Raw genomic sequence first — 27,048 nt, 5'->3', positions numbered from 1 at the left:
CGATGTTCAATCAGGGCAAAGTCTGCCTCGATTGACGTCACAAAAGGGGTAGGCGGAGTCACCCCTAAACAAGTTTATCTATTTTTTTAACATATAAATCATGACAAACAATTACTAAACAAATTGTTTTATTATTCATAATTATGTTTGAAAAACCAATGTTTTGAAACTAATCAACTGGTATGTGTTGTGTTTTACAGCCAATCCAGGAGGTTGGGTACCAAGCTCTGTTATTCGTGCCGTATAAAAAAATTATGTTTCCAGGTGACTTTAAAGGGGCACGTTGCCTTGGATCCGACAAGATGGTCTATGAAAAGCATTTGTAATTTCAAGCTGGATTTGAAACAACAGAGTTTTCAACTAGTCAAAGCAATATGTACCAAAGTGGACTGCTAATGTAGGCGGGGTTTTTTCTTGAAAATTATAAAATGTGTAAAATACGTTTAACAGTTTGTTTTGTTGTTGTTGTTTTTTTTGTTTTTTAGGGGTGGGGTTGGCGGAGGGTATTTTATTTCAGAGGCTCCATTATGGTTTGTGATCAATCAAAGAAAAATCTTGATTGTGTTTGCACGGTTTAAGATCACATCAATGTAATATCCAAAAGGAACTCTGCCACATGAAAACAGCTGAAGTCTGTTTTTATCTTAACAAAATCTCTATATATTTTTTCTCACCACTAAAATATAAACCAGCATAGTAGGTGGATGGATGACATAGAATTACTGGAGACGCATCTATCGTGACTCTGGTGTCTCTGGTCTCCTAGCGACTACCTCCCCCAACCAATGACAGGATGATCAAGAAGAGATACACAACGTCAACGTAGAGGTTGAGGGCGCCAAAGATGTACTCTTCAGGACTTAACTCAAAGCGACGTCCACCGATGAGCAGTTGGGTATCGTAGGCCAAAAACTAAACAGGTAAGAATTATCAATACATGATCAAATCAGTGTTGTGTGTTTCCGTTTAGAAAGGACTTTGACTGGTCCTTGGGAGTTTCAACTGGTGTTTTACTGGTGGACCACTGTTAAGGGATAGCGATGCTATACCTTGCATATGACAACTTCAATGTATCGCCTCGCAGTTATCTCCAGTTAATGTTTTTTTTTCTTCAGAGGCATCGCTCTAGGAAAGTAGAACACCCAGGGTCCAACACTGCCGGGGTCAAGTGCTTTGCCAAAAAGGAGTGCAGTTTATAATTTGTGTTTATATCTTTTGTGTAGAAGACAGAAAGGGTTTTGTCTGTTGTCATTCTTACATGGAGTGAGTATTCACAATATGACGTGTATAAAACCATACTTACCAAAGTAAACAGCAGAGCTGCCAGCCAAGCATACACTGTGTACAGAATCTGATGGAACCAAACAGTCAACAACATACCTCAATACAAAGGAGGTGTCTCAATTATCTTTAAGTGTCTTAAGACAAGCATCTTATAGTTATCAATACAGGGGTCGATTTGCGTTAGGAAAAAACGATTTCACTTAGAGTTAGGACGAGTCCTAACTTAGGACTAGTCGTAGGAGATATTAAAAACGTAAGGCTAGTCCTAAGTAAGGACGAGTAACTCGTCCTAAGTCAAGATAAGACCAGTCTTTTTTCTTTGCAAAAGCCACTCCAGCCGTCGATTTCACCAAATTATTCTTAACTTAGGATTAATCCTAGGACTTAGGACGAGTTAAGTTCCGTATCCAAATACGTAGGATGCACTGAACCCATTCTAAGTTAGGACGGTCTCGTCATAACTCGAGATAGGATTGATCCTAGTGTTTTGTGAAATCGGCCGCAGGACACCTACATTAGAAGAACTTGGAAAAAATAAAATATGAAACGTGAAAAGTATTCCACCAATCAAATGACAAGGGTCTATAAGTGCAGTATATAACTTATATTTGGAGGGCACATTGTTTAACACAATCACATAATGCATTTGTTGAGATCCTGAACTGCCTTCTAGACTACTATGTCCCTTTTAAAAACCACGACTTCGGCTTTGGATTCGGCTCTATCATCTCGTTTGAAGCCCTGAGCGCGTACGCAAAGCAAGCGCAATTTGTCAAAACAACTGTGGGGCCAAGCTAGCCTGAGCTGAAACTTGAGCCAAAGCCGTTGTTTTGAAAAGGGCCTATGACTCTGTGTACCATTGATTACTGCTACTTACCTGGCTGTAGGTGAATATAGCAATGAAACCAAAGAGAAACAATGACCAGGAGAAGATGAAGAGGAATCCACCACATGAAGTGAAGTCATACTTGGTCTGGATTGAGAACAGCGTTACACCGACAGTCACACCCTGAATGAAAAAAAACAACAATATATATACAAATATATTGATATCGATTGTAAAGTCTCAGTCGAGCACACTACAATAATATATTCATAAATACCTCAGACAGTTTCGCTACTCCTATTGGTGGAGAGCGCGTCAGGTGGGGGTGTTGAAACGGATGATAATGACCAGCTGGAGTTGTTTATAACCTGTTGTTTTTGGATACGTTTGTGCGGGTAAGCCCACAACCACATTCCCAGGAATGATCGATCTTGCCGTGCAATTTTGGCCCATGAATACGAGGATGCATACTACTACTACTTAGTGCACGAATGCATATCCAAAAACTGTCTCAGTCATAAAAATGCATATAGAGCTCAAGGACGTCGGAAAACGGATAAGTTTCTTACTTTATTATGCCACTTAACCAAAAAAGTATTCATGAATTTCGGCTCTGGCCTTTATCGCACGGTCACGACCCTGCTGGTTTAAAACGGAAATTCAAGAAGTTGTCGGTACCCTATATTCCCTTATTAATAATAGTAATAATAGCACATTTCACAATAACCGTCTCAATGCGCTTTACATTAGAGCCCTGGTCATTGGGCCAACAACATCCCTTTATTGTTTCTCAGCTCCTTGGGTACATACTCCCTGGTCAACCAAAGCGCTTCAATGGTTTATTTTATACACAATATTAACCTCTACCCTCGCATGTACCCATTTATACCCCTGGGTGGAGAGAAGAATTGTTATTCATAAATACCTCAGACAGTTTCGCTATTCCTATTGGTGGAGAGCGCGTTACATGGGTGTGTATAAACCTTTGTTTATGACCGGTAAAAAGTGTTAATTCATGGGCGTGACACGCGACCTTGCACCTGTTGATTTAAGACAGTTTCTTCATTCCTATTGGTTGAGAGCAACGGCTGAAACAGTTGTGCCACATCACGCAATACGTGCGACGCGCACAGCACTCCCTAAGGAGTTGTTTACCTGATCGGGCCAATGGCCTTATCATTTCATAGCTGGAGGGGTGTTGTGTTGCAAGAAATCGTTAAACAATTAAAATTTTTGCCTTTAACTTTTTGACCAAAGAATTAATGTTTTTTGACAGAACAAGGTATTTATGAATGGGAATCAAAGTGTGTTGAATCGGTTTTCAACTAGCGGTTTAAACCCGCCGAGGCCTGGTTCTTTATAATTTACCTCGACTTCGTCTCGGCAAAATTATCAAGAACCAGGCCTTGTTGGGATTAAACCACTAGTTGAAAACCTCTTCACCACACATTACTTGGATTTTTTGTTGAGGGGTTGGACAAAAAGAGTTGTTTACCCGAGGGCGGCAGAGGGCTTTACCATTTCATAGCTGGAGGGGTGTTGTGTTGAAAGAAATCATTTAACAACTATAATTTTGCATTTATTTTACTTTTTGACCAAAAAAGGTATTTATGAATGGGAATCAAAGTGTGTTGAATGGGTTTTCAACTAGTGGTTTACACCCGCCCAACCCTGGTTCTTTATAATTTACCTCAACTTCTTCTCGGTAAAATTATCAAGAACCAGGCCTCGTTGGGATTAAACCACTAGTTGAAAACCTCTTCACCACACATTGATTCCCTTAGTAAAGCATCTTGCTCAAAGTAACAAGTGTCGCTACCAGGACCCGAACCAAAACTCTGATGACTTTAACACCAAAACTTGAATTTGATGCTCGTAACCACTCGGCCATGACAACTGGTACCCCACAGTGTGGCATTCAATGACTGGTTTAGTGTATCAGACTTAAGTTCTGGTGGCTGACACAAGATGACGACACTTGTGTCTTTGAGCTTAATAACTATAATTGCTTCTCTTCACCCAGAGGTAAGTTGGTACCTGTGAGAGCAGAGATGGTTCTTGTGATTGATTTAGCTTGGTGTACTACATACTTGACTGCACAGGCTGTATGCTCCCAAGGGAGTTGAGATGATTTAACAAATTACATAATTGGTCCAGTGATCAGGGTATTAAAGTAAGAGTGCCATGAGCATCACTGGATTTGAGCTCTTCATACATATAAGATCAAGAAGTCTTCTGTTGTTTCATCTTTTATGATCACAACTGGTTGTAACTCACTTTTAGAAAAAAAAGGACTTATTCATGTCTTGCAAACTTGAAATTGTTTCACTGTCTTCACAAATGTATTTCACAACTTTAGTTATAAAAAGTAAAATAAAATGTACATGTAGCACCTTAAACTAGAAAAATAAAACTAGAGGTACATGTACAGTTTTTGTTTACTACAAAAACAAGGTGTTCGTGGTGAGTGAGTGAATCCAATCCAATCCAATGACTGGTTAAGGAGTTATGATTTGTTTACAAATTAAACACCAACTTCCGGTTTGCATCAGATAAAAGGTCAAATAGGGGTTACTTTTTATGTAGCCCGTGATAAGTTTATTAAGACCTTTTAAATGATGGATGGGTTGTAAAAATCCAATATTTGGTTTAGAAGTTATGATTTTTTCAAATATAAAGTTTCAACTTCCGTTTTGAACCGGAAGGTACTGTCAAATGAGGTCACACTTGGTAGCGTTGGTGATGTCTTTTGAGTTCTTTCTTTTGACGTATAGATGATAAAAATCAAATCATGTGGTTTAGGATTTTTTTATTTTTCAAACATTATATATCAGTTTCCAACTTTAACTGGAAGTCAAGGTCAAACAGGGTCGCATATTGTATAGCACGTGATAAGTCTATTAAGACCTTTCAGATGATGCATAGATTGAAAAAATCCAATGTATGGTTCAGATGTTATGATTTTTTTCAAATATTAAACATCCGGTTTGAACCGGAAGACAATTTTGTCAGGTCACAAATTATAGCGTTAGTAATGTTTTTCAAAGCCTTATCTGACGACGTTCAGATAATAAACAACTAATTTCTGGTTCTGGAGTAATATTTTTTCAAATAATTAACTGCATCTTCCTGTTTAACTGGAGGTCAAGGTTTAATAGTCAATGTTGTGTATCGTTTCTTAAGTTGTTACATACCAACCCAATGACGTATAAATATATAAAAAATCAAATGTGTGGTTGTGAAATTATTTTTCTTTGACCAATTATTTTCAACCTCTGGTTTGAACAAGAAGCCAAGTTTAAACTGATTTCATTTGTGTAGATCCTGACTAGTTCATTAAAACCTTTCAGCTGATGTATGACTTGTAAACATTTTATAATTATGTGATGGACTATCTGAAGGTGTATAATGTATCTTATAACATCAATGCAAATGTATTCCTACTTGCAGTTTTGGTGCGAGACGTTGTTCATTATTACTCAACTATTGCGATTCACCGCGATTCACTCAGCGCTCGATGTTACTAAAAACGTTACAGCGCCCTCTTTCGCTGGACTAAAGAGAGCACTTTTGGGAATTCCCGCGTTTGCACTGCATAGCGTACATAGCGTGCGTTGTTGATCAAAATGGGGTAAACGTGTGGGTCAACAGGTGCTTTGACGTCCCTTTTCGACTGATGTAAAGGTCCAAATTTTGTTATTTCTGTGCAAAAGATTGAGCGGGATTGCTGTTTTACAATCTGAAACAAAAATTACGTTGAAATGATCAGTAGTTTTAAAAACATGAATAAGATAAGATTTTATGAAATTTTCAAATTTTGTTTTGCACTAGAAGTATTAAAAATATTTTACGTGTTCTGTGAAGCATTTGTCCAACTTTTAATGATCTATCCGATGATGTGTAGATTGTCAAAATCCGAATCATAGTTTTTGAGTTATGATTTTTACAAATATTAAACTTTGATCTAACGTAATTCAATTCCCGATGACGTCATAATGACGTAATTAAGTATGTGTTGTCTTGATACTGAGGTTCAACTATCTGTTGAGTTTCAACATTCCATTCAATCTCAATCTTGAGTTATTCCGTAGAACAGCTCAAAAGTTGTTTTTTGACGAAAAAAACCCGAAGGTGAACTTCGACCCAGGGTAACGAACCGGATGCTAAGGTCGTACGATTTTGGCGTTAACTTTTCAAATGTTGCCCCAGTCTTGGTCTATCAGATGCGAAAACTTTGAACATCATAGCTTTCATATTCGTTGAGATACAGCAAAACAAAAATGGTCCCTTTTCAACTTTAAAAACCTTGTAATTTGACACCTAATGACGTCATCATGACGTAATGAAAACTGTGCCGTCTTCGTATTGAGGTTCAATTGTCTGGTGAGTTTCAAGGTTCAGTTTGGCTTGAATCTTGAGTTATGCTGTAGATAAGAGTTGACGGTGAAGAAGAAGAAGAAGATGGAGAAGAATAAAAAACAGAGCAATAACAATAGGTGTTCGTGCATCAGCACGAACACCTAAAAAATCTTCATGAGCTATCATAGCAACTAAAGAAAAACATTTTCAAGGGTATATACAGTCGAGGGGTCAATTTCACAAAGAGCTAACTTAGGACTAGTCCTTGGAGATATTATAAGGTATGGCTGGTCCAAAGTTATACTTGAGATAAGTCCAGTCTTAACTCTATGTGAAATCCACCTCAGAGCTCAGTCAGAGCTGTAGTGTGATTAACAGCCACGACCCGTATTCTAACCAATAATGTTTATAGCCATTAATTGTTAAGAGTGATTACCAAAAGAATGCCTTCTCTTTAAAGAGAGTCTATCCCATTTTGTCTCCTAACTAGTTAAAGGAAAATGTACTTACGCCAGTTATTGCCAAAGCAATCAGCACTGTTTGGCCGCCTGTTTCATAATAAGTACTGTAAGGAAAATCATACAAGTTGCTATGGTTAGTTATAACTTGGTACAGCTGACATAAAAAATTCATGTGCTGCAAAACTTTTGCTATTATGATATTAGGGTCATACATGTAATGAACAGCTTAAAGCCTGGTTCATACTTCCGGCAAACACAAAATTTTGACATCACAGTGCGTTTTCGCAGTGAATGATTCGCAGGAAATGAGCACAAGTCAACTGATGCGAATGATTCGTTGCAAATTTGTGATGACAAAATTTATATCACATTAGCAATCACAGGAAGAATGGTCCGGGCTTAAGGAAAAGATTTTATTAACAATGTTTCGGTTTTTATTTTATTGATGATTCCCCTAATGACATATTTGCTGATTTGGGGAACAAGAACTAATTTTGACTATTCCGATAAACTGATTTGTGAACAGTAATCCTGTTGTTTACTACTTAGTGTAAGCCTGTTGTTTACTACTTAGTGTAAGCCGGTTGTTTACTACTTAGTGTAAGCCGGTTGTTTACTACTTAGTGCAACACTTACCAGGCTATAGTTCCTGTTAAATAGGACAGGCTGATTGTCTGAAGGTAGAAAAGTAATGTATACACAAATATTAGCCACTTGAGATAACTACAAAGGACATCTTATTTTAAGTTTAAATTAAACATAAAATTTTATAACACACCTCTTGCTTGCTCTGTATTCTGGTTGGCTGAAACATGGCCACGTGGGGTGAACTACAATAGTCTAGTGATCGTGCGCTCGCGTTTTGCAGGATTAGTGCCCGCCAAGCACTACTCTTTGAAAAAAGGTGCCTGGTTACAGCGCCCTCTCTTAACATGAACCCCGTGAACAGCAACTACAAAACTTCCCCTCTTTTTTTATTTCACATTTTAGGACCTAGGTGTGTTAAAACACATATTGACTGGTATAATTCGGTAATTAATGCACACCTTTGCCCCCTCGGGCCTGATGAGTGACCAGTAGAGGGACCTACACCGTATTATCCTCTTCTGGTCACTCTTAGGGAAATAGATGTACACTAATTACCTCATTGCCAGTCAATATGTGTATAATGAAACATAAATGGTGTTTGAAGCTTTGCATGGTGTGGAGAATTAGAACAACTATAAAACTAAATATGAATAGTAAACTTGCAGGTACAACTATGGGTAAAATCTCTTTTGAAGGAGTGGTGGCTCTGAAAAGAGCCGGTTTGGTCTCGACGTTGCCAACAGTATACTCTGCTCGTCTTCATGGTTGTACCCATGGTTGTACCCGCATGTTTACTATTAATATTTATATTTTTAGTTGCTCTTATAATAAAACATGTTTAAATTTGCACACTTCAAAGTAAAATTTAATGACTGTTTCAAAAGAAAGAGGAAAAATCCTTCAACAAGAACTAGGCTGGTTTTTGCCTGAACATGACCAGGAATACCTATCCTAAAACAAACAACTTTTAAACAACTTTAATCCTGAAATAAATATTGAAGTGGACTTACAAATATAGTAAGAGCGATGTAGTTATGAGGAGTCTTGCGACGGAACTCTCCACAGCATGCCAAAACAATGTAGACAACCAGGAAAACACCACTGTACAAAGAACAAATAGCATAGTTAATAACGGACCTGGTCTTAGGCTGATTAATATACCATGTCCAATGTAGCAGAGGGATTCCCCAAAAGGTTCCTAAACACTACCCTCGATAAAAATGTGGTGTGTCGTGGCAGAGTGGTTTAGTGCATTGGACTCAAGTTCTGGTTGCCGAGTCATCAGATTGTGGGTTGGAACCTAGGTCATGACACATGTGTCCTTGAGCAAGACACTTAACTATAATTGCTTCTCTCCAGCCAGCGGTGAATGGGTACCTGTGAGGACAGAGATGGTTCTTGGGATTGAATGAGCTTGGTGGGCTACATACAGGGAGCTGAGATGGTTTATAGGAATCAAATACATGGCCCAGTGGTAATAATGTTTGAAGCGCAATGATCATTCTTCAGAATTGTGCTATAAAAGAGTCAATAATTATTATTTAAAAAATCCTCTTAAGAATTCTTCAGACTCTCAGAACGAAATGAAGACACAATGGGGGGAGGCGGTTACACCATGCCATATATCAAGCACAACATGGTGATAAACACCCATATCTACAACCATTCAATAGGGACCTATCTAAATGCATCAAGATAAAACAACGTAAACAATACCCGTATTTCCCAATGCAACAAGATCAGACAGCTATTTTGTTTCAGTTGAGCTGACTACTTCCCCGATTGTTACTTCCTTAATACAATAAATGTAGTTTCCTTGTTTCAAAACAAACAAGAATGAACAACAAAATAGAATGAAAGCTGACAGATATTCATTCAACGTAATCTGGTCTAATGGTCTTTTAATCTTATTTGGTTTGCAGTAACACCATGGGGTAGTACCTACTTTGCAGTGTAGATTGTTATTGTTCTCATATAAACTTGTCCTGCTCTATTACTCCTTCCTCAGAGATACAACAAACATTTCTACTTTCGCTTAGATGATTAAAGGCAGTGGACACTATTGGTAATTTCTCAAAATATTTATTAGCATAAAACCTTTTTTGGTAACGAGTAATGGGAAGAGGTTGATAGCATAAATATAAAACATTTGTGAGAAACGGCTCCCTCTGAAGTAAAGTAATTTTCCACGAATTTGATTTTGAGACCTCAGATTTAGAATTTGAGGTTGTTCTTACATTAATATCTCGCAACTCCGACAACCAATTGAGCTCAAATTTTCACAGGATTGTAATTTTATGCATATGTTGAGATACACCAACTGAGAAGACTGGTCTTTGACAATTACCAATAGTGTCCAGTGTCTTTAAGGGGATGTATCATTTTCACTATTGTGGCATGAGATATTATTAGTCCATAAATAATACAAAAAAAGCAGGACAATTCTTTTAAGAACTGGGAAATCTCCCAAACATTCCGATGAATCTACTCCGCGATAGTAGAACTCATGGGGAGCTGAGATGGTTTAATGAGTGAATTAAGGCCCAGTGACCATGGGTTAATAATGTGAAGCGGTTTGGGATGCCCTCCAGGTGTGAAAAGCGCTATATAAAAACGGGTTATTATCATAGCAAGACAGCTCTCTACAGAACAAAATCAGCCACATGGTGTTTACGCAAACCACAAACTGCAAATCACATATCCATAAACAATACTGAAATACTAATCAGCAGCAGTTCTTACAAGAACAATCTAGGCAGTATACCTGATTCGCCCGGTTAGCTCAGTCAGTAGAGCATGGGACTCTTAATCCCAGGGTCATGGGTTCGAGCCCCACTTTGGGTCCACACATTCTTTCTGCGCCTTAAAGGGTATATATGTACTTTTTCCTAACAAAAAACACAATGTCCACAGATTTACATTAAACTTACACAGTTTGAAGATTATGATAGTAGAAAGCTTCCCTTGAAATTTTACTTACTGATTTGCTGTAGTTTTTGAGTAATGAGTAAAAGTAATAATTTTTGTCTCAGATTTAGCATGTAAAACGTTATGCTATGGTTTTGGTATAATATCATAACTGGTTAAGGGGATTTTACAAACTAAAATAATTTTGGTCTCATGGGACCAAAATTATTTTGTGACTTGTTTTACTCATTTCTCAAAAACTACACAACCTTAGTTAGTAATATTTGAAGGGAAGCTTTCCACTATCATTATCTTCAAATCCTGTAAGTTTAATGTAAATCTGTGGACATTAATTTTTGAAAAAAGACCTGAATCCTTTCAACACCCAGCAGGGTTGATACGTGGGCAATACAAGTCTTATTATTATTATAAATATTATTATTGTTCTATCCCAAGGTGTTACTACAAACCTAACATATATTGATACCTCACCATACAATGCTTCAAAACTAAGTAATAATACTTTAGCCAATAACTTACTATGATGCCCAGTACAGGCCTGGTGAGCTCAGTACATAGGTCCTCACAGGCTCACTGAAAACAAAACAAAACCAATAACTGATAGTTATCACAAGGGCCAATTAAAGGCACTGGACATGTTTTTAATTACCCAAAATATATATAAAGCATGGGGGTGATGTGGCCGAGTGGATAAGAGCACCGAACTCAAGCTCTGGTGCTTCTGTTCAGCAGAGTGTGGGTTCGAATCCCGGTAGTGACACTTGTGTCCCTGAGCAAGACACTTAACTATAATTGCTTCTCTCCACCCAGGGGTAAACGGGTACCTGTGAGGGCAGAGATGGTTCTTGTGATTGGTTTAGCCGAGTAGCGCATACATTGCCCACAGGCTGTATACTCCCCAAGGAGCTGAGATGGTTTAAGGAATGATTTCAGGCCCAGTGACCAGGGAAGTGCTTTGAGACACCCCTTGGGCGTGAAAAGCGCTTTATAAAAACGGTCTATTATTATTATTATTATTATAAAAACTTACTTGTTAACAAGCAATGGAGAGCTGTTGATAGTATAAATCATTGTGAGAAACAACTCTCTTTGGAGTAATATAGTTTTTGAGAAAGAGGTAATTTCTCACTAAAATATTGGAATCTGAAGCCTTTCTCATCTGAATGCACACAAATTAGTACAACAAAGATCATTGGTTTGAATCCATCCCGAGTAATACGTTTGTGATTTTTGTTTGTAGAACTCGGAATAGTACTGAGTATACAGTGCTTACATACATCGGTGTATATGGGTAAAAAAAAAAAAGGAATATTCTTTGTTCCTGATGCAAATTTAACATCTATTAAGGGTATTTTTTCTGTTACTTCACTTGCTTTGCTGAGTTATAAATGATAAACTTACAGAAAGAAGAAGAGGCAAACAGTTCCAAATGTTACTGCCAGCTGAAGCGTCAATATCAGGTACACCTAGAATTGATCAATGAGAAAAAAAACCTTGAAGTGTAGATTTGATCTTCAAGTACATACATTTAATTTGAATGTGTAATGTTCAAACTATTTTTCAATGAAGATTGTTCCCTCTCTTTTTTCTAAAACTGTGATTCATCTTGTTGGCTTTAAAGGATTTGGGTACTTTTTGTAACACAATACACAATGTCCACAGATTTACATTAAACTAACACCATTTGAAAATAATGATGGTCGAAAGGGTAACTTAAAATATTAGTTGCTGATGTGCTGTAGTTTACACAATGTCATGAAAATACGTTTTTACATGCTAAAATAATTTTCGTCTCATGATCACTTAGACAAAAACTATTTTCATGACATTGTTTTTCTCATTTCTGAAAACCTACAGCACGTCAGCAATTAATATTTTCAGGGAAGCTTTCTACTATCATTATCTTCAAACTGTAAGTCTGTGGAAATTGTGTTTATTGTCCTACAAAAAGTATATAGATCCTTTAGTTTTTTAATATTAATTTATTTTTAATCACACTCCTTTTCTTCCACACAGGCAGTTTAAGGTGATTGTCCAGCACCATAAAAACATCACCCAAATTACATAACCAAACAATATGTTTTTTAAGTAAATAGTAACATTTTGCGATATTTGAAGTTGGAAAAGAGAAAAATTTACAGGATTTGAACCAACAAGCTTCATTTTAACATGCCGGCAATCTACCAACTGAGCCATCTCGCCCTAATGTTGGCAGTCTCCCTATTTTGTAAAATATCTTTGTGTCAGTCAGAAGCCAGTGTAGCCAGGGATCACACACAAGTTTACAATACGTGGGAAGGGCAGGAGAGGGATCACCTTTAAGGGATGCATCTTTTTATTTTAAATTTCAAGAAATAAACCACTGAACTCAGGGAAATTGACAGGATAACTTTTAATTAACTTTCTTTCCAAGTCAGTTTCCCTTGTGGTTATCATAGATAGCCGAGTGCAGGCAAGTTAAACCACAGGTCGTTGGTTCAAATCCTGCTGTAGTCAATTGTAAAATGTAATCATAACTACCCCAGACAGTTTTTCTACTCCTATTGGTGGAGAGCGCATCACGCGAGGGTGTTTAAACCATTGATAATGATAGTGTTTATTAACCCGCTGGCTTCCACGTGTCAGGCGCACAAGATTATCACGTGGAACACAATTCATAGCTATTATTAACAGCGCGTAATCTACTTCTAAGCGCGCGCACGTAATCTATTTTTAAGCGCCAGGCGTACACACAACCCACGCGCAACAGACTCTTCACAAAGTTTTTGAAAACAATATTTCAAACCTCGAATTTTCAACTGTCAAAGTGTCTATTTTTTGTTCTTCGTTTTTTAACAAAAGGGCATTTATGACTGGGAATAAAAGAGTAGTGACCCGTTCTTAAATGTCCGTTTAAATCCTTGCAGGGTCGTTGCCGTGCGCTAAAGGCCCTCACCTTCAGCCCGGGCCTTTATCACACAGCAATTCGACCCTGCTGGCTTTAAACGGCCGTGTAAGAACTCGTTGCTACCCTTTTATTCCCTTATTTTGAATCACTCTTTACAAGAACAAATGTATCAAATTTTCAATGATGAATGTAGTTTTTCTCTTCCCAAGTTGTTGACTCAGAACAAAATACTCACTTTCATAATGAATTTGCGTCTGACATCTTTATCACTCAATGATCTAGCTGCTGTAAATCCTCCCTCAACATCTCCTGTTGCACTACCTGTTTGCAGCATAGTAATATATAAATCATTATCAGAAAATCAACAGCTTCATTCAAGTCGACATTGCTAAAAAACAAAAAACTTTCTCATTAACCGTTCAAAATAATCTGCAGGATTTGTCAGATTTTGAAGGAATGAGGCATTTCCATGCTGGGGAGACGATCCTACATTACTCACATTGGTTGATTTGGGATGCTTTGAGGCAATAGGGATCCATGTACATAAACTCATATTGGATGATTTGAGAGGATTGAGGTAGTTGCTTTCTAAAAAACGATTATTATTAATAATTGGAGGATTGAGGCAGTAAGGATCCTACATAAACTCATATTGGTTGATTTTGGAGGATTGAGGCAGTAGGGATCCTACATAAACTCATATTGGTTGATTATGGAGGATTGGGGCAAGGCAGGAATCCTGCACAAACAACTTTTCAAACACAGAGTGATAGAGATCCTACATAAACTCATATTGGATGATTTTGGAGGATTGAGGCAGAAGGATCCTACATAAACTCATATTGGATGATTTGAGAGGATTGAAGCAGTAGGGATCCTACATAAACTCATACTGGTTGATTTTGGAGGATTGAGGCAGTAGGGATCCTATATAAACTCATATTGGTTGATGTTAGAGGATTGAGGCAGTAGGGATCATACATAAACTCATATTGGTTGATTTTGGAGGATTGAGGCAGTAGGGATCCTATATAAACTCATATTGGTTGATGTTAGAGGATTGAGGCAGTAGGGATCCTATATAAACTCATATTGGTTGATGTTAGAGGATTGAGGCAGTAGGGATCCTATATAAACTCATATTGGTTGATTTGAGAGGATTGAGGTAGTAGGGATCCTACATAAACTCATATTGGATGATTTGAGAGGATTGGGGCAGTAGGGATCCTACATAAACTCATATTGGATGATTTTGGAGGATTGAGGCAATAGGGATCCTACATAAACTCATATTGGATGATTTGAGAGGATTGAGGCAGTAGGGATCCTACATAAACTCATATTGGATGATTTGAGAGGATTGAGGCAGTAGGGATCCTTTATAAACTCATATTGGTTGATTTTTAGATGATTGAAGCTCTACTATTTCTGTTCAGCAGAGTGTGGGTTTGAATCCTGGTCGTGACACTTGTGTCCTTGAGCAAGACACTTAACTACATTGTATAATTGCTTCTCTCCACCCAGGGGTAAATGGGTACCTGTGAGGGCAGAGTTGGTTCTTATGATTGATTAGCTTAGTGCGCCACATATTTGACGGCACAGGCTGTATACTCCCCAGGGAGACGGTTTAAGGAATGATTTAAGGCCCAGTGACCAGGGGTAATAATGATGGAAGCGCTTTGAGACATGGTGTATAAAGTGCTTTCTAAAAAACGATTATTATTAATAATTGGAGGATTGAGGCAGTAGGGATCCTATATAAACTCATGTTGGTTGATTTTGGAGGATTGAGGCAGTAAGGATCCTACATAAACTCATATTGGTTGATTTTGGAGGATTGAGGCAGTAGGGATCCTACATAAACTCATATTGGTTGATTATGGAGGATTGGGGCAAGGCAGGAATCCTGCACAAACAACTTTTCAAACACAGAGTGATAACTATAACTACAAATGTTATCAATTGTAATAGGTATTCTTATATAGGATTTGAAGCATTGCATGGTGAGGTATGCTTTGCGGTAATACCATGTGTACATCTACTTGCCAGGTAGAGTTTGTATAAAAGATAGTTATTTGTTTGCGTACATAATTCACACACAACAATATTGTAGGCTTATGACTGACCAACATTGTTAAGTCTAAAATTTGAACACTCCATGTACATTGAAGCTCTAGCAAGTGTCTACTGGTCTCATGGACATAACCCCCAGAAGCTCCTGGTCACTGAAATCCTTTCAAGACTCAAGGGAGACTAACTTCATTCTAAAGCTAGAACTGTTTTCTGCAATATTTGCCACCAACTCACTTGAAAGTGTCCTGGCTGAATTTTTGTTCTTATTTGTTTTATTTAAAGGCAGTGGACACTATTGGTAATTACTCAAAATAATCATTAGCATAAAACCTTTCTTGATTACAAGTAATGGAGAGAGGTTGATAATACAAAACATAGCGAGAAACAGCTCCCTCTGAAGTGACGTAGTTTTCGAGAAAGAAGTAGTTTTCCACAAATTTGATTTCGAGACCTACGATTTAGAAATTGAGGTCTCGAAATCAAGCATGTGAAAGCACACAACTGGGTGTTTTTTCTTTCATTATTATCCCGCAACTTCGATGACAGGTTGAGCTCAAATTTTCATTTCATGCATATGTTGAGATACACCACGTGAGAAGACTGGTCTTTGACAATTACCAATAGTGTCCAATGTCTTTAAAGAATCCTCTATTTGTACAATGAACACTCACACATACAAACAACTTTTGTCTACATAACACTGATGGGTCTACCCTACATGTGTTCAAATCAGATGATATTAATAAATTAAATAAACACACAAATAAATTAACTTTATAAATAAAAAGATATGACCCTCCACCCTTGACATCTTTCTCATCCCTTATGATATTTAAAAAATTTAGCAAGTTTGGGGAACTGTCAGAGGGCCCATTTCTCCAAATCATGAAAAGAGTAGTTTCTCTACAGATCAATGCAGCCAACAAATCAGAATTTGCTGTCAACATTGGTTATAAGACATATTTGTTATGAATAATATTATTGTTATTTTTTGTTTATTGTTTTATTTTTTAAATTGTTTTTTAGGGGGAGGGGTGGGAGTGGGTTTGTTTTTACTTAAGCCTACAAAACTTTACAAATCTACTGATGTGAGGAACTTGTTGTGATTTTGAACCCTTCTATGATTTTATGTGGCAAGTGTCTCGGTACATGTATCTGAGTGCCCAAACTAAAATAATGCACATAAAATCTTCAATGGATGTTTGGCAGGGGTAGAAACAGGCCTATGAAAGCCTGGGCGTGTTTAATGCGCTGGGCGTTTAATGCGCTGGGCGTGTTTAATGCACTGAATTAATAAATCGACATGAATTTATTGTTATCATAAATTTAGTGGACTTCCAGTAGCTAAAAAAGTTACTCAAGCCAATACAGCTGTAGAAAATCCTAACAATGAGGTTTTTAGAGATAAATGAGGCTACAATAGAAATTATTAGAGATGCGACTGGCCCCCTGGGTGTCAATACTGAGCAATTATTATAAAAATTTGAATATTTGAATTATTTTGTATTGTGTGATTAACCCTTGTCATTGATATCACTAACAAAAGTTGAACAAAATAAAATGTTTTTTTTCCTTTATAAATTCATGTGAAGTGATACAGGCCAATACTTAAAACTTTATAAATTCATGTGAAGTGATACAGGCCAATACTTAAACTTTTTTCAAAATTTTTTTTGTACCCTTAAAAGTTGACAATGAATTAAATTTGCTGTAATATTATTTTTGTACACAAGTTACTTTAGTAGATATCCCATTTAATTATTCATCTTGTAATTTTTTATTAAAAGTAGAAACTTGTCAGGTGGGTGTTTTAACCTACATTTGTTCGTAGTGTTTCCTCTTGAGTGTGAGACAGGAACAAGTGTTTTCTGATTTAGACTACACAGTATTATCAAAATTCACTCACAAAACTATGAAACAAATGAGATACAGCTAAGCTTGGGCGATATCACGATATTATCGAATATTGCGATACTAATTTGGAAACGATTTCGATATCGGATCGATTTGGTTTTAATCGAAATATCGATATATGATCGCGATATATCGCGATATCGATTAAGTATCGCAATATCGCGATGTATTTCTTAGCTGAGACATCTTGCACCCCATAGGTTTGGAGTAAAACCAGAAGACAAGTCATTAGAACAACTCTCCTATGCTATATGACTGTCTCGTCTACAACTTTCACTGGGAGTTTGAAGACTGATGATGTCAAATTTAATTAATCGCAATTATATCGAATATCGCGATATATTGTCGGCGATATATCGTGAATAAAATAAATCGATATCGTCCAAGCTTAGATACAGCAACATACTGACAATGGGCTAGCTAAGCAAAAGGAAGGAACAAACTTAACAGTACACACTGATAAACAAAACACTGTATCAAAGCAAAGAAAAAGCAAACAAAAAACCATTGCACTATAAATGAAAGGAAAAAGCAAGAGTTTTCAAATGACATAAAAACAATGGTTAAAGGCACTGCGGCTGATTTCACGAAACGCTAGGACTAATCCTAGCTCGAGTTAGGACAAGCATCGGTCCTAACTTAGTATAGGTTCAATTCGTCCTGCGTATTTGGATACGGAACTGAACCCGTCGTATGTCCTAAGATGATTCCTAAGTTAGGAAGAGTTTGGTGAAATCGACGGCTGGACTCTTTTGGTAATTACTCAAAATAACTGTTAGCATACAAAATTAATTGGTAACATGCAATGGAGAGCTGTTGGTAGTGTAAAACATTGTGATAAAAGACTCCCTCTGAAGTAACATAGTTTTTTCGAAAGAGGTAATTTCTCATTCAAATATTGAAAGGCTTCAGGCCTGAAGCCTTTTTCTAAGGCATCTGAAAGCACACAAATTTGTGCAACAAGGATGTTTTTTCTTTTGTTATTTTCTTGCAACTTCAATGACCAATTGAGTCAAAATGTTTACAGGTTTGTTATTTTATGCATGTTGGGATACACCAAGTAAGAATACTGGTCTTTGACAATTACCAAAGGTGTCCACTGCCTTAAGAGAATTGTGTTAAACTTCCACACCGCTTTGCCGAAGGGTTATTTCCTGAGTTTCATTTTATTTTTGCGATGCTGCAGCTGCCAGAAACTCAAAAGTAAAATGTTAGTCAATGGCACTGACAATCAGAGGCATCTGTCCTCCACAGACTGAAAAGATTTGTGAGCTAGAAATTAACCTAAGTTCATTTTTTCTGTGATACAAATGCAAGGTGAATTTTGACATCACATTGCTGTTTTCATAGTGCATGGTTTGCAGGAGTTTAACACAGTTCAATTGTTGCGAGTTATTTGTTGCGGTTTTGTGACGTCAAAATTGGTATCGCATTCACATTCACAGAGTATGAACTGGGCTTTACTGTTTAGTTGCCATTTCTCCCATGGAAGTTTGAAATTAAAATGTTCTAAAATTGAAATAAAAGCTGCTTTCAAGGAATCAATGGAAAAAACTACAAGTGGGAGGTTGAATGACATTTATACAGAGACATTAGATCACCATACAGCCTCATTAAACACAGTGTTTTAGTACTGCTGAAATGTTAATTGTCACTGAGTATGCACATCATGTAAACTCCTGACAATGAATACAAATGATTCATGGAAATAATATGTTTTAAAATCCACACCAACTAGAAATAAAAGTAGTAAACCTCTGTGGAAGCTGACTGATGAGTAATAATGAGGAAACAGACTTTGCATATGAACATATTTTTAGCTGAACATAAACAATTTACGGGAGCTCAGCGGGATTTAAACCTTGGACTTGTGTGTTTACGCGTCAGTGCTCTCCAACTGAGCTATCTAACTCTATGTTGGCAGTCTCCTCATCAGCTGATAGACAGGGTAGAGCACCCTAATGTAAACCCAAAGGTTACAGGTTCAAATTCCACTCCAGTCAATTTTACGTTGTTTTAAAACCCAAATTCAACTAGGAATAAGTCACAAAAACAATGTTTGATTTTCAGCTGGTGGGTCTGTTTGTCCCATGCAAGGCATAATTATTAATGAGCTCAGATGTGTGTTGTACAGGTTTGATGTATTGTAAGTTTAGATTGATTATAAGTGGAGATTATTTTCTCAATAACGTGACGTTCTTGGGCAGTGTGTGTTTTAAAATGATGCATTTATGTAAACACGCCAATTTAAGTCTTTTTAACTTCTTTTGTGTGTTTTTGTGATATTTTTAATAAATCTTATTGAATGAATGAATGAATGAATTTACGTGGAATTGAAAAACTGTATGCACTTCTACATGTACATAATTAACTATAACTATCTTAACCAGTTTCATGGCTCTGCTTACTGTAGCAAGGAACCAGTCAGTTGTTGAAAGCAGGACATTCCAGACTAACCGTGAGCATATTCCACAGGTAAGTAGAAATCTGTGGACATTGTGATTTGTGTCACAATTGTACCCAAATCCAAAGGAATGCATAGGATGTGATTATGAGTGAAGTGATGCTCATCAAAGCCTTTTGAAGCAGCTCTTAAAATAAAAACTTACTGTTGCTTTGCCAGTCTGGTTCCCAAGCATCTCTTTGTAAAATTCCTGCTGTACATACATGTAGCAATACGTTATTAGACTATGAAAGATAAAGCCTTGGCTCAAATGGTCGCCATGCCTCAAAGCCATGCTTCAAAGTAATGCTCCAAAGCCATTCAAAACATTTGGGAATTCATGCAGTAATAATGACTTACAATTAGTGTGCATCACAAATTAGAAACAAAAACATTTGACAGAAATCCGTTGTTAAAATTAACACGTCTCTACGCCTATCAACAAGTGAGTGCGTACTCTAGTAATAATTAGTTAGTATACATTAAAAACAAAATCATTTACCTGATACAACTTCAGAAATAAAAGTTGAAGTCCAATGAGTTGAATGATTGAGAAAGCAACAAGATATAAATATTGCATGAATGTTGACACAATTGCTTGTAAACAAATAACTAGAGCCATCCAAAGTTCTCAACTTCTTTATGGACATATAAAGCATACAAGGGAGGTGTGTTTGACTTAAAAAGATGAATTTATAAAATATTTATTTTTTATAAAAAATACTGTAGTTAATCATATGAAGTATAACTTCAATTCAACATTTGCCCAAGATGCATTTTAGGCCTAAATAGTGTGTAAAATATGTTTAAGTATCACAATTTGTTTTTAGCCGAGCAAACTGACGTTGGACTCGATAATGTTGCAAGCACTTACGCGTGCCTGCCTATATATTTTGCAAAATAGTTTGTGGGGCACTTTATAATGCTTACATTATATTTTACATTATAAAATGTGACCAACCATCATTTGACAACGTATACGAAATTAGTAGAAATAAGATAGACTAACTAGTGTTGTTACTATTGAGAAATCCAATTCCTTGAAACTGTTACAAAACCAATGGGGGAAATAGTTTAAGTCAGAGAATAGACTCTAAAGTGTAGATTCGTGATTACAATGTACTCGCCGCTCATACATTCTATTCCTATAATCTACACTTTCTCATCCATTCTCCTTAACAGAATGAGTGACTGCAAAGCCTTTACTGTGTATGGTCCATGGACGCTTTAGGACCAAAAAACTATTATTTGTCACATAGTTTCAAACTGCCCTACTATTGTCTTCCTGGGAAAATACGAGGAAATGTGCACTGGAAAAGCTTTTCCTGTTTACTTTAACACCTAACCCACAGGATAAAGTGAACAGGATACTTAAACATCGAAAACGTAGATCGTACAGTTAGACATGATGTAATTCCAGGCATAACTTTTGACATCAAGCCCATCTCAAAAACTCCTGACTAAAGTGTGGAGATTCTGAATGAGGCTTCCAGGAAGTATTATCTGGGCAATATTTTTTCTGGTTTTATGGGGTGAAAATAACTAGACAATCAGCAGCCTGGTGCCTATGATTTCTGATCAGGTTCTATGGTAGTTGTTGTACAGCAATTAGCTTTTTTATTATTATTGCAGAATGTTGACTTACATGTAGGCCCTACTGTTCCTCTTACCGTTTTTTTCTCTTCCTTTCTTGTTTTTAGTTTATTAATTTATCTACATGTATTGTGGGGTGGTATGTTTCCTGTTGGCCCCCTGGATCTGTGCCCTTCAATGCAATTTATATAACTTTAAAATTATTTCAGATGGAAACATCTTTCTCAATTTTTGTTTTTACAGGTTAAACTTTATATTGAGTGAAATTTGCATGTTATCAAAATTCATTATTTTGAGAAGAAAACTGATTGTATTGTTATAAACTTACCATAACTTGTAGCAGGGGGTTGAGCTTGTGCTGGGGGTGCACTATACCCAGATGAAGGTGGGTAAGCTTCACCCGGTGGGTAAGCTCCTTGAGCGGGGGGATAAGCCTCACCAGGGGGGTAAGCTGCTGTACCTGGTGGGTACGCCTCTTGGGGAGGGTACTGACCCTGATATTGGGGCTGTGGTGGTGGGTATGCTGGATCCATTACAGTTGCTTCATTGTAGCTCGGTGGAGCAGTTGGATTCACTGGAGCTGACATTGTAGCGTTCTTAACTTCAAATGCTGTCTGTCAGGAAAAAGGAATTTCAAATCGTTTATGAACAACCTTCTAAAAAATTGCAATTAAACAGATAAAGGTGAGCCTTTATGATGTAACATCTGTACATTACTGTATCATGAAGGAATTCATTACAGGTTTGGTTTTTGGTTCAATCATCTTACTTAAACTGCAAAAAGAAATTACCATTCAACCAATCTGTGAAAATTTCATCCAATTACGAGCACTTAGATCTGTGGTGTCACCTAGGTTTTAGAGGAAACAACTCAAATGTTTTTTTATGTTATTGGTATTTAATACCTACAATGTCTGGGATACAAAAAATATACAAACAACAACAGATGATATTTTTTGTTTTCAGTTGACATTTTATACATAAAAAATTATCTCTGAAGGACTTGTGTCAAAGATGTTTGGCATTCATTATGGATGCACACACATGTGTGACAGTGAAAAGACATGCAGTCCTTTAAAGGCAGTGGACACTATTGGTAGTTGTCAAAGACTAGCCTTCACAGTTGGTGTATCTCAACATATGCATAAAATAACAAACCTGTGAAAATTTGAGCTCAATCGGTCATCGAACTTTATGATGACCATTATTTTGAGTAATTACCAATAGTGTCCACTGCCTTTAATGCCATGGATTAGTATACACATATTGACTGGCAACGAGGTAACTAGTATACGTCTATTCCCACGAGGGACTGTGAGTGACCAGAAGAGCAACCTATTGAAATAGGCCCCTCTTCTGGTCACTCACAGGCCTGAGGGGGAATAGACGTACACTAGTTACCGAATTATGCCAGTCAATAGGTGTTTTATAACACAGCTCGGTTTTAAATGTCAAATAAGAACAGAAAAATAAGTTTTGTAGTTGTTGTTCAAGGTTCAAGTCAAGAGAGGGCGCTGTTACCGCGGGCACTATTTGCAAAGACTAGTGCCCGCTCTGGTACTATTCCCGCAAAACACGCACGCGCGTTCACTAGCCTTTATTAGTTCATCCCACGTGACCATGTTTCAGCCAACCAGAATACAGAACAAGCAAGAGGTGTGTTATAATAGTTACTGTTCAGTACTGCACACACACTACACTATCCCATCAGGATATAATGGTACTACAGGTAGGTGTCAGGACACTTCGTACCCTGGACACTTTGTACCTTCTCAAGGTACGAAGTGACTTTGGACATTTCGTACCTTGGACACTTCGTACCTTCTCACGAGACACTTCCTACCTTCGTACCAGTTCGGAATTTCTGCATCATTTATGATTATTTTGTGCTTTGTGATCGGATGATTATGAAATAAAAGCAAATTGAACCTACTGTTACTATTTTGTTGGGACCAAGGTGCCATTTTGACGATTACGTGATTGTTAAAATATTTGTACAAAATATTGGCGGAAGATGTTGTTCTTGGCGGTAATTAACTTATACAAAATATTAATTTCACATTAAAAATGACATTCACATATTCAAACAAATATTATAATTCATTATGTATTATTAACTTTTATCTCAACGAACATTAAATTATTGAGGAATACACATTTTAATGAAGGTACGAAGTGACGCAGCTGAGGGTATGAAGTGACTCAGCTGATGGTCACTTTGTACTCCGCCCACAGGGTACCAACTGACCAATTTGGTTTCGGTACGAAGTGTCCCGAAGGTACAAAGTGTCCAGGGTACGAAGTGGCAAAGGTACGAAGTGTCCGGCATCCCTATAGGTACAGTTAGTTAAGGACACACTGTTTATGCTCAAGCTGCTGGGCATAAATTGCCTGGTGATATGGGTAAAAAAAACATAAAGAGGGCAGGCTAACCGACAACTCATTTTTAAACATTCTATGGTTTTTACTAATACTACTTACTACTATACTAGTAGGATAACTTTCCGTATGGCGCCACCACTTTTTCACTCATTTTTAGAAAAAAGATATGTCATTGAGGTAAATTAGATACTAGGCCTATATTATTATTTCATATCGAATGAAAAAGTGGTGGCGCCATACGGAAACTTTTCCTACTAGTACCTAGGTCTCGGCACCAAAAAATACCTCCATGTTATATCGGAGCGTCATACGTTATCGACCCTCATATGTTTTCGGTCCCCAACTTTGATTCCCGTTTACCGCGAAATTGTGCAAGCTGCACCGGTGACAGCAGCTATGCAGTTTACTCACGGTCTGTATTTTCATCAGGCTTAATCATGCCGAGAATAAAGTTTCCTGTCGTTGGTTATGCTCAAACATTTATAAAGTGATTGATTTTTGGTACTAATCACTAGTGCATTATTATGCCAACATTCAAATGAGTCAAAGAAACATCATCCAACCTCGAAACAAAATTACTATCTGCTAGATTGAGTTTCATTCTGCTTTAGTCACTAGATGGATCTTGTGAGGTGGTTACTATTTGGGATTCTATGGTGTGCAAATGTGGGGAAAATATTAAAATATTTTAAGTGAAAATGACAACAATAGGAGACTTTCCAACGCTAGGCGGCAGCAGACATACCGGGTAAATTTCCATTGTTTACGTAGTTCTGAACATGCGCATAATTCTGAGAACAATGGATTTACCCGGTAAGTCTGCTGCCCTCTATCGTCCCAGAAAGTCTCCCATTGTTTTTATTTATTTACTGCATATAACTGTTATAAATTCTGATAAGCGTAATAATTATTAAGTCTACATTAAAGAGAAAATATCATAGATTGGTTTCTTATCTCCTGAAACCAGACATTACTGGTCTGAAATGGGGGAAAACGGATTGTTATGAAGTGTGAGTGCATCAAGGGGGGGGGGGGGGGTGTTTTACTTTCATGCCTTATGATATCTCTTGATTCTAATATAGTAGCCATAATGCCTTAGGACAAAAATGTAATTAAATTTGTTAAGTAGCAATTGAATAATATTTTTGATTTATTTTGCACGCCATACTAGCTTATGAATATTCAATAAAATACAAACCAATGAGAGGTGTGAAAACATGACATTGCTCCAATGTCGTGCATGCATAAGCACTGTTAATGGCAGACTGTCTCTCCCAACGTAAAACCAAAACTTAAAAAATTTCAACACACCATGAAGTAAAAGTTTTGTTGTTAAAAAATTGGATAGATGATTTGAACAAAAATATTTAGTTTTTGATTGTGAACAATTTTCCTGTTATCCTACTGAAAACACATGACACCAGGATAATATTAATATGACAGATCTCTGATCGAATTCAATTCACGACAAAACAGAGATCTCGAATCGAACATCATGATCTTGTGTGCCAAAAGTTGTGGCAAGGAATGTTTCAACAGGACACAGGAGTGTTGTTACATATGGTAGCTTATTATTTATGTAGTTGCAATAACGTAACCCTCCTACGCCGTCGGCAGGAGGGTTACGTTGTCGCAATTAATTAGGGATAACTTTCCGTATGGCGCCACCACTTTTTCACTAATTTTTACAAAAAGGGTTATCTAATTGAGGTTAATATCATACTATATTATTTCATATCGAATGAAAAAGTGGTGGCGCCATACGGAAACTTTTCCTTAATTAGTTATGTAGCTGGCAAGGTTTACTCCTTATGTCAACAATCATCGACATCTATCACCACTCAAAATCAAACCTCAAAGTCAAACTCAAACCCAATACAAAAATAAGTCGGGTTTAGTTTCTATTTCTTCCTCCATGGTTTATGCTTATGACCAAAGTAAAGTTGTAATCTCATTTGTTGTCATAATTGAAATTAAGGAAGTCTAGCAACCACAAAGAAAACAGATTCTGCATCTATAACTTGTCAAAATGTCGTGATTTCCTTACCTTTTCGGAAGCAACTCCTTACACTACTCTTGAACAAGGTAGTTTATGTTAGCTTGAACATTAATTTGACGTCACACTGGGAGTATCCTTGCGGATAAAGACAGGGGACCAGTCTAGGGTTATCGGTTGGCGATTTTTTTCTGTACCACAAGCTGGCCATAACATACACGCATAAGGTATGGGCGCTTTCCCGGATCCTCCCTTCACTGTAGACCCCGTGGCCAGCTTGTGGTACGAAAAAACCTCTACCAATTGCATCTACAGTTTTCACCAACAGAGGGCGCTAAATCTTAGTTCCAAATTGATCAAAAGTACTAAAAGGCAGTGGACACTATTGGTAATTACTCAAAATAATTATCATCATAAAACCTTTCTTGATTACGAGTAATGGGGAGAGGTTGATGGTATAAAACATTGTGAGAAACAGCTCTCTCTGAAGTGACGTAGTTTTCGAGGAAGAAGTAATTTTCCACAAATTTGATTTTGAGACCTCAAGTTTAGAATTTGAGGTCTCGAAATCAAGCATAAGAAAGCACACAACTTCGTGCGACAAGGGTGTTTTTTCTTTCATTATTATCTCGCAAATTCGACGACCGATTGAGCTCAAATTTTCACAGGTTTGTTATTTTTTGCATATGTTGAGATACACCAAGTGAGAAGACTGGTCTTTGACAATTACCAATAGAGTCCACTCTCTTTAAAAAAAAATGTGTGAACTCTCTCAGACACTTGAAAACCAATCATACATATTTTTTAGATTTCATTTGAGTTTTTGCAAAGTATGGATGGCATTGTGATGTGCCTTACACATTCATTCAGAATTGTGTATCAGGTGGTCACCATTTCTTACACAACACAAAAGCTTGCCCGAGTCCTGTGACTTATCAACCGTCTCGAGTCGATAGTCTCAGGTCTCAGGAATTAAAATGTTGTACCAGACAACCTAACATGCAAATAGATTGCATGACCCCCCAAAATGATCTTACCAATGATAATTACTTTGGCACATGCGTATACATGTATTTTGGCTTATTTTTAGCGTGGTGCACCCCTTGATCTCTTTTTTTATTGAATGGATACAACACAGCATGCCTAATGCATCTACTACCCTCTCGTTTGTTGGGGGGTTTGAAAAAAAAAACGCAAGCATAACAAGTTTGGTTCTCAAGCAAATTAATTTCATTCAAAGAAATGAAAATGTATAAGATCTATGGGTGCACCCTACTCCTGTAAAGATTGAACCAGGCATAACAAATAGTTATT

General features: G+C 37.1%; 1 protein-coding gene and 1 non-coding gene across 3 annotated transcripts; one reads left to right on the top strand and one right to left on the bottom strand.

The window, feature by feature from the left end:
- Positions 1-81: 81 nt before the first annotated feature.
- LOC117288386 (protein lifeguard 2-like) lies at positions 82-25,833 on the bottom strand. Of its 2 annotated transcripts, XM_033769229.1 has the most exons (12): positions 25,786-25,833; positions 21,685-21,970; positions 20,266-20,274; positions 13,569-13,654; positions 11,848-11,912; positions 10,966-11,019; positions 8,529-8,619; positions 7,567-7,604; positions 6,980-7,034; positions 2,162-2,293; positions 1,304-1,351; positions 82-912 (listed from the first exon to the last, which is right to left on the bottom strand). In XM_033769229.1, the coding sequence occupies exons 2-12, from the start codon at positions 21,941-21,943 to the stop codon at positions 763-765; spliced, it is 987 nt and encodes a 328-aa protein (XP_033625120.1). In that variant the 5' UTR covers positions 21,944-21,970; positions 25,786-25,833; the 3' UTR covers positions 82-762. The 2 variants fall into 2 exon arrangements, with proteins under 2 accessions (XP_033625120.1, XP_033625122.1); XM_033769231.1 differs by lacking the exon at positions 20,266-20,274.
- Trnak-cuu lies at positions 10,290-10,362 on the top strand. The gene has a single exon. It is a non-coding gene; the product is annotated as a tRNA-Lys (tRNA).
- Positions 25,834-27,048: the final 1,215 nt, after the last annotated feature.

This window comes from Asterias rubens, chromosome 3 (genome assembly GCF_902459465.1).
Source record: "Asterias rubens chromosome 3, eAstRub1.3, whole genome shotgun sequence".
Taxonomy (NCBI): domain Eukaryota; kingdom Metazoa; phylum Echinodermata; class Asteroidea; order Forcipulatida; family Asteriidae; genus Asterias; species Asterias rubens.
This window is presented reverse-complemented; position numbering and strand designations above follow the sequence as displayed.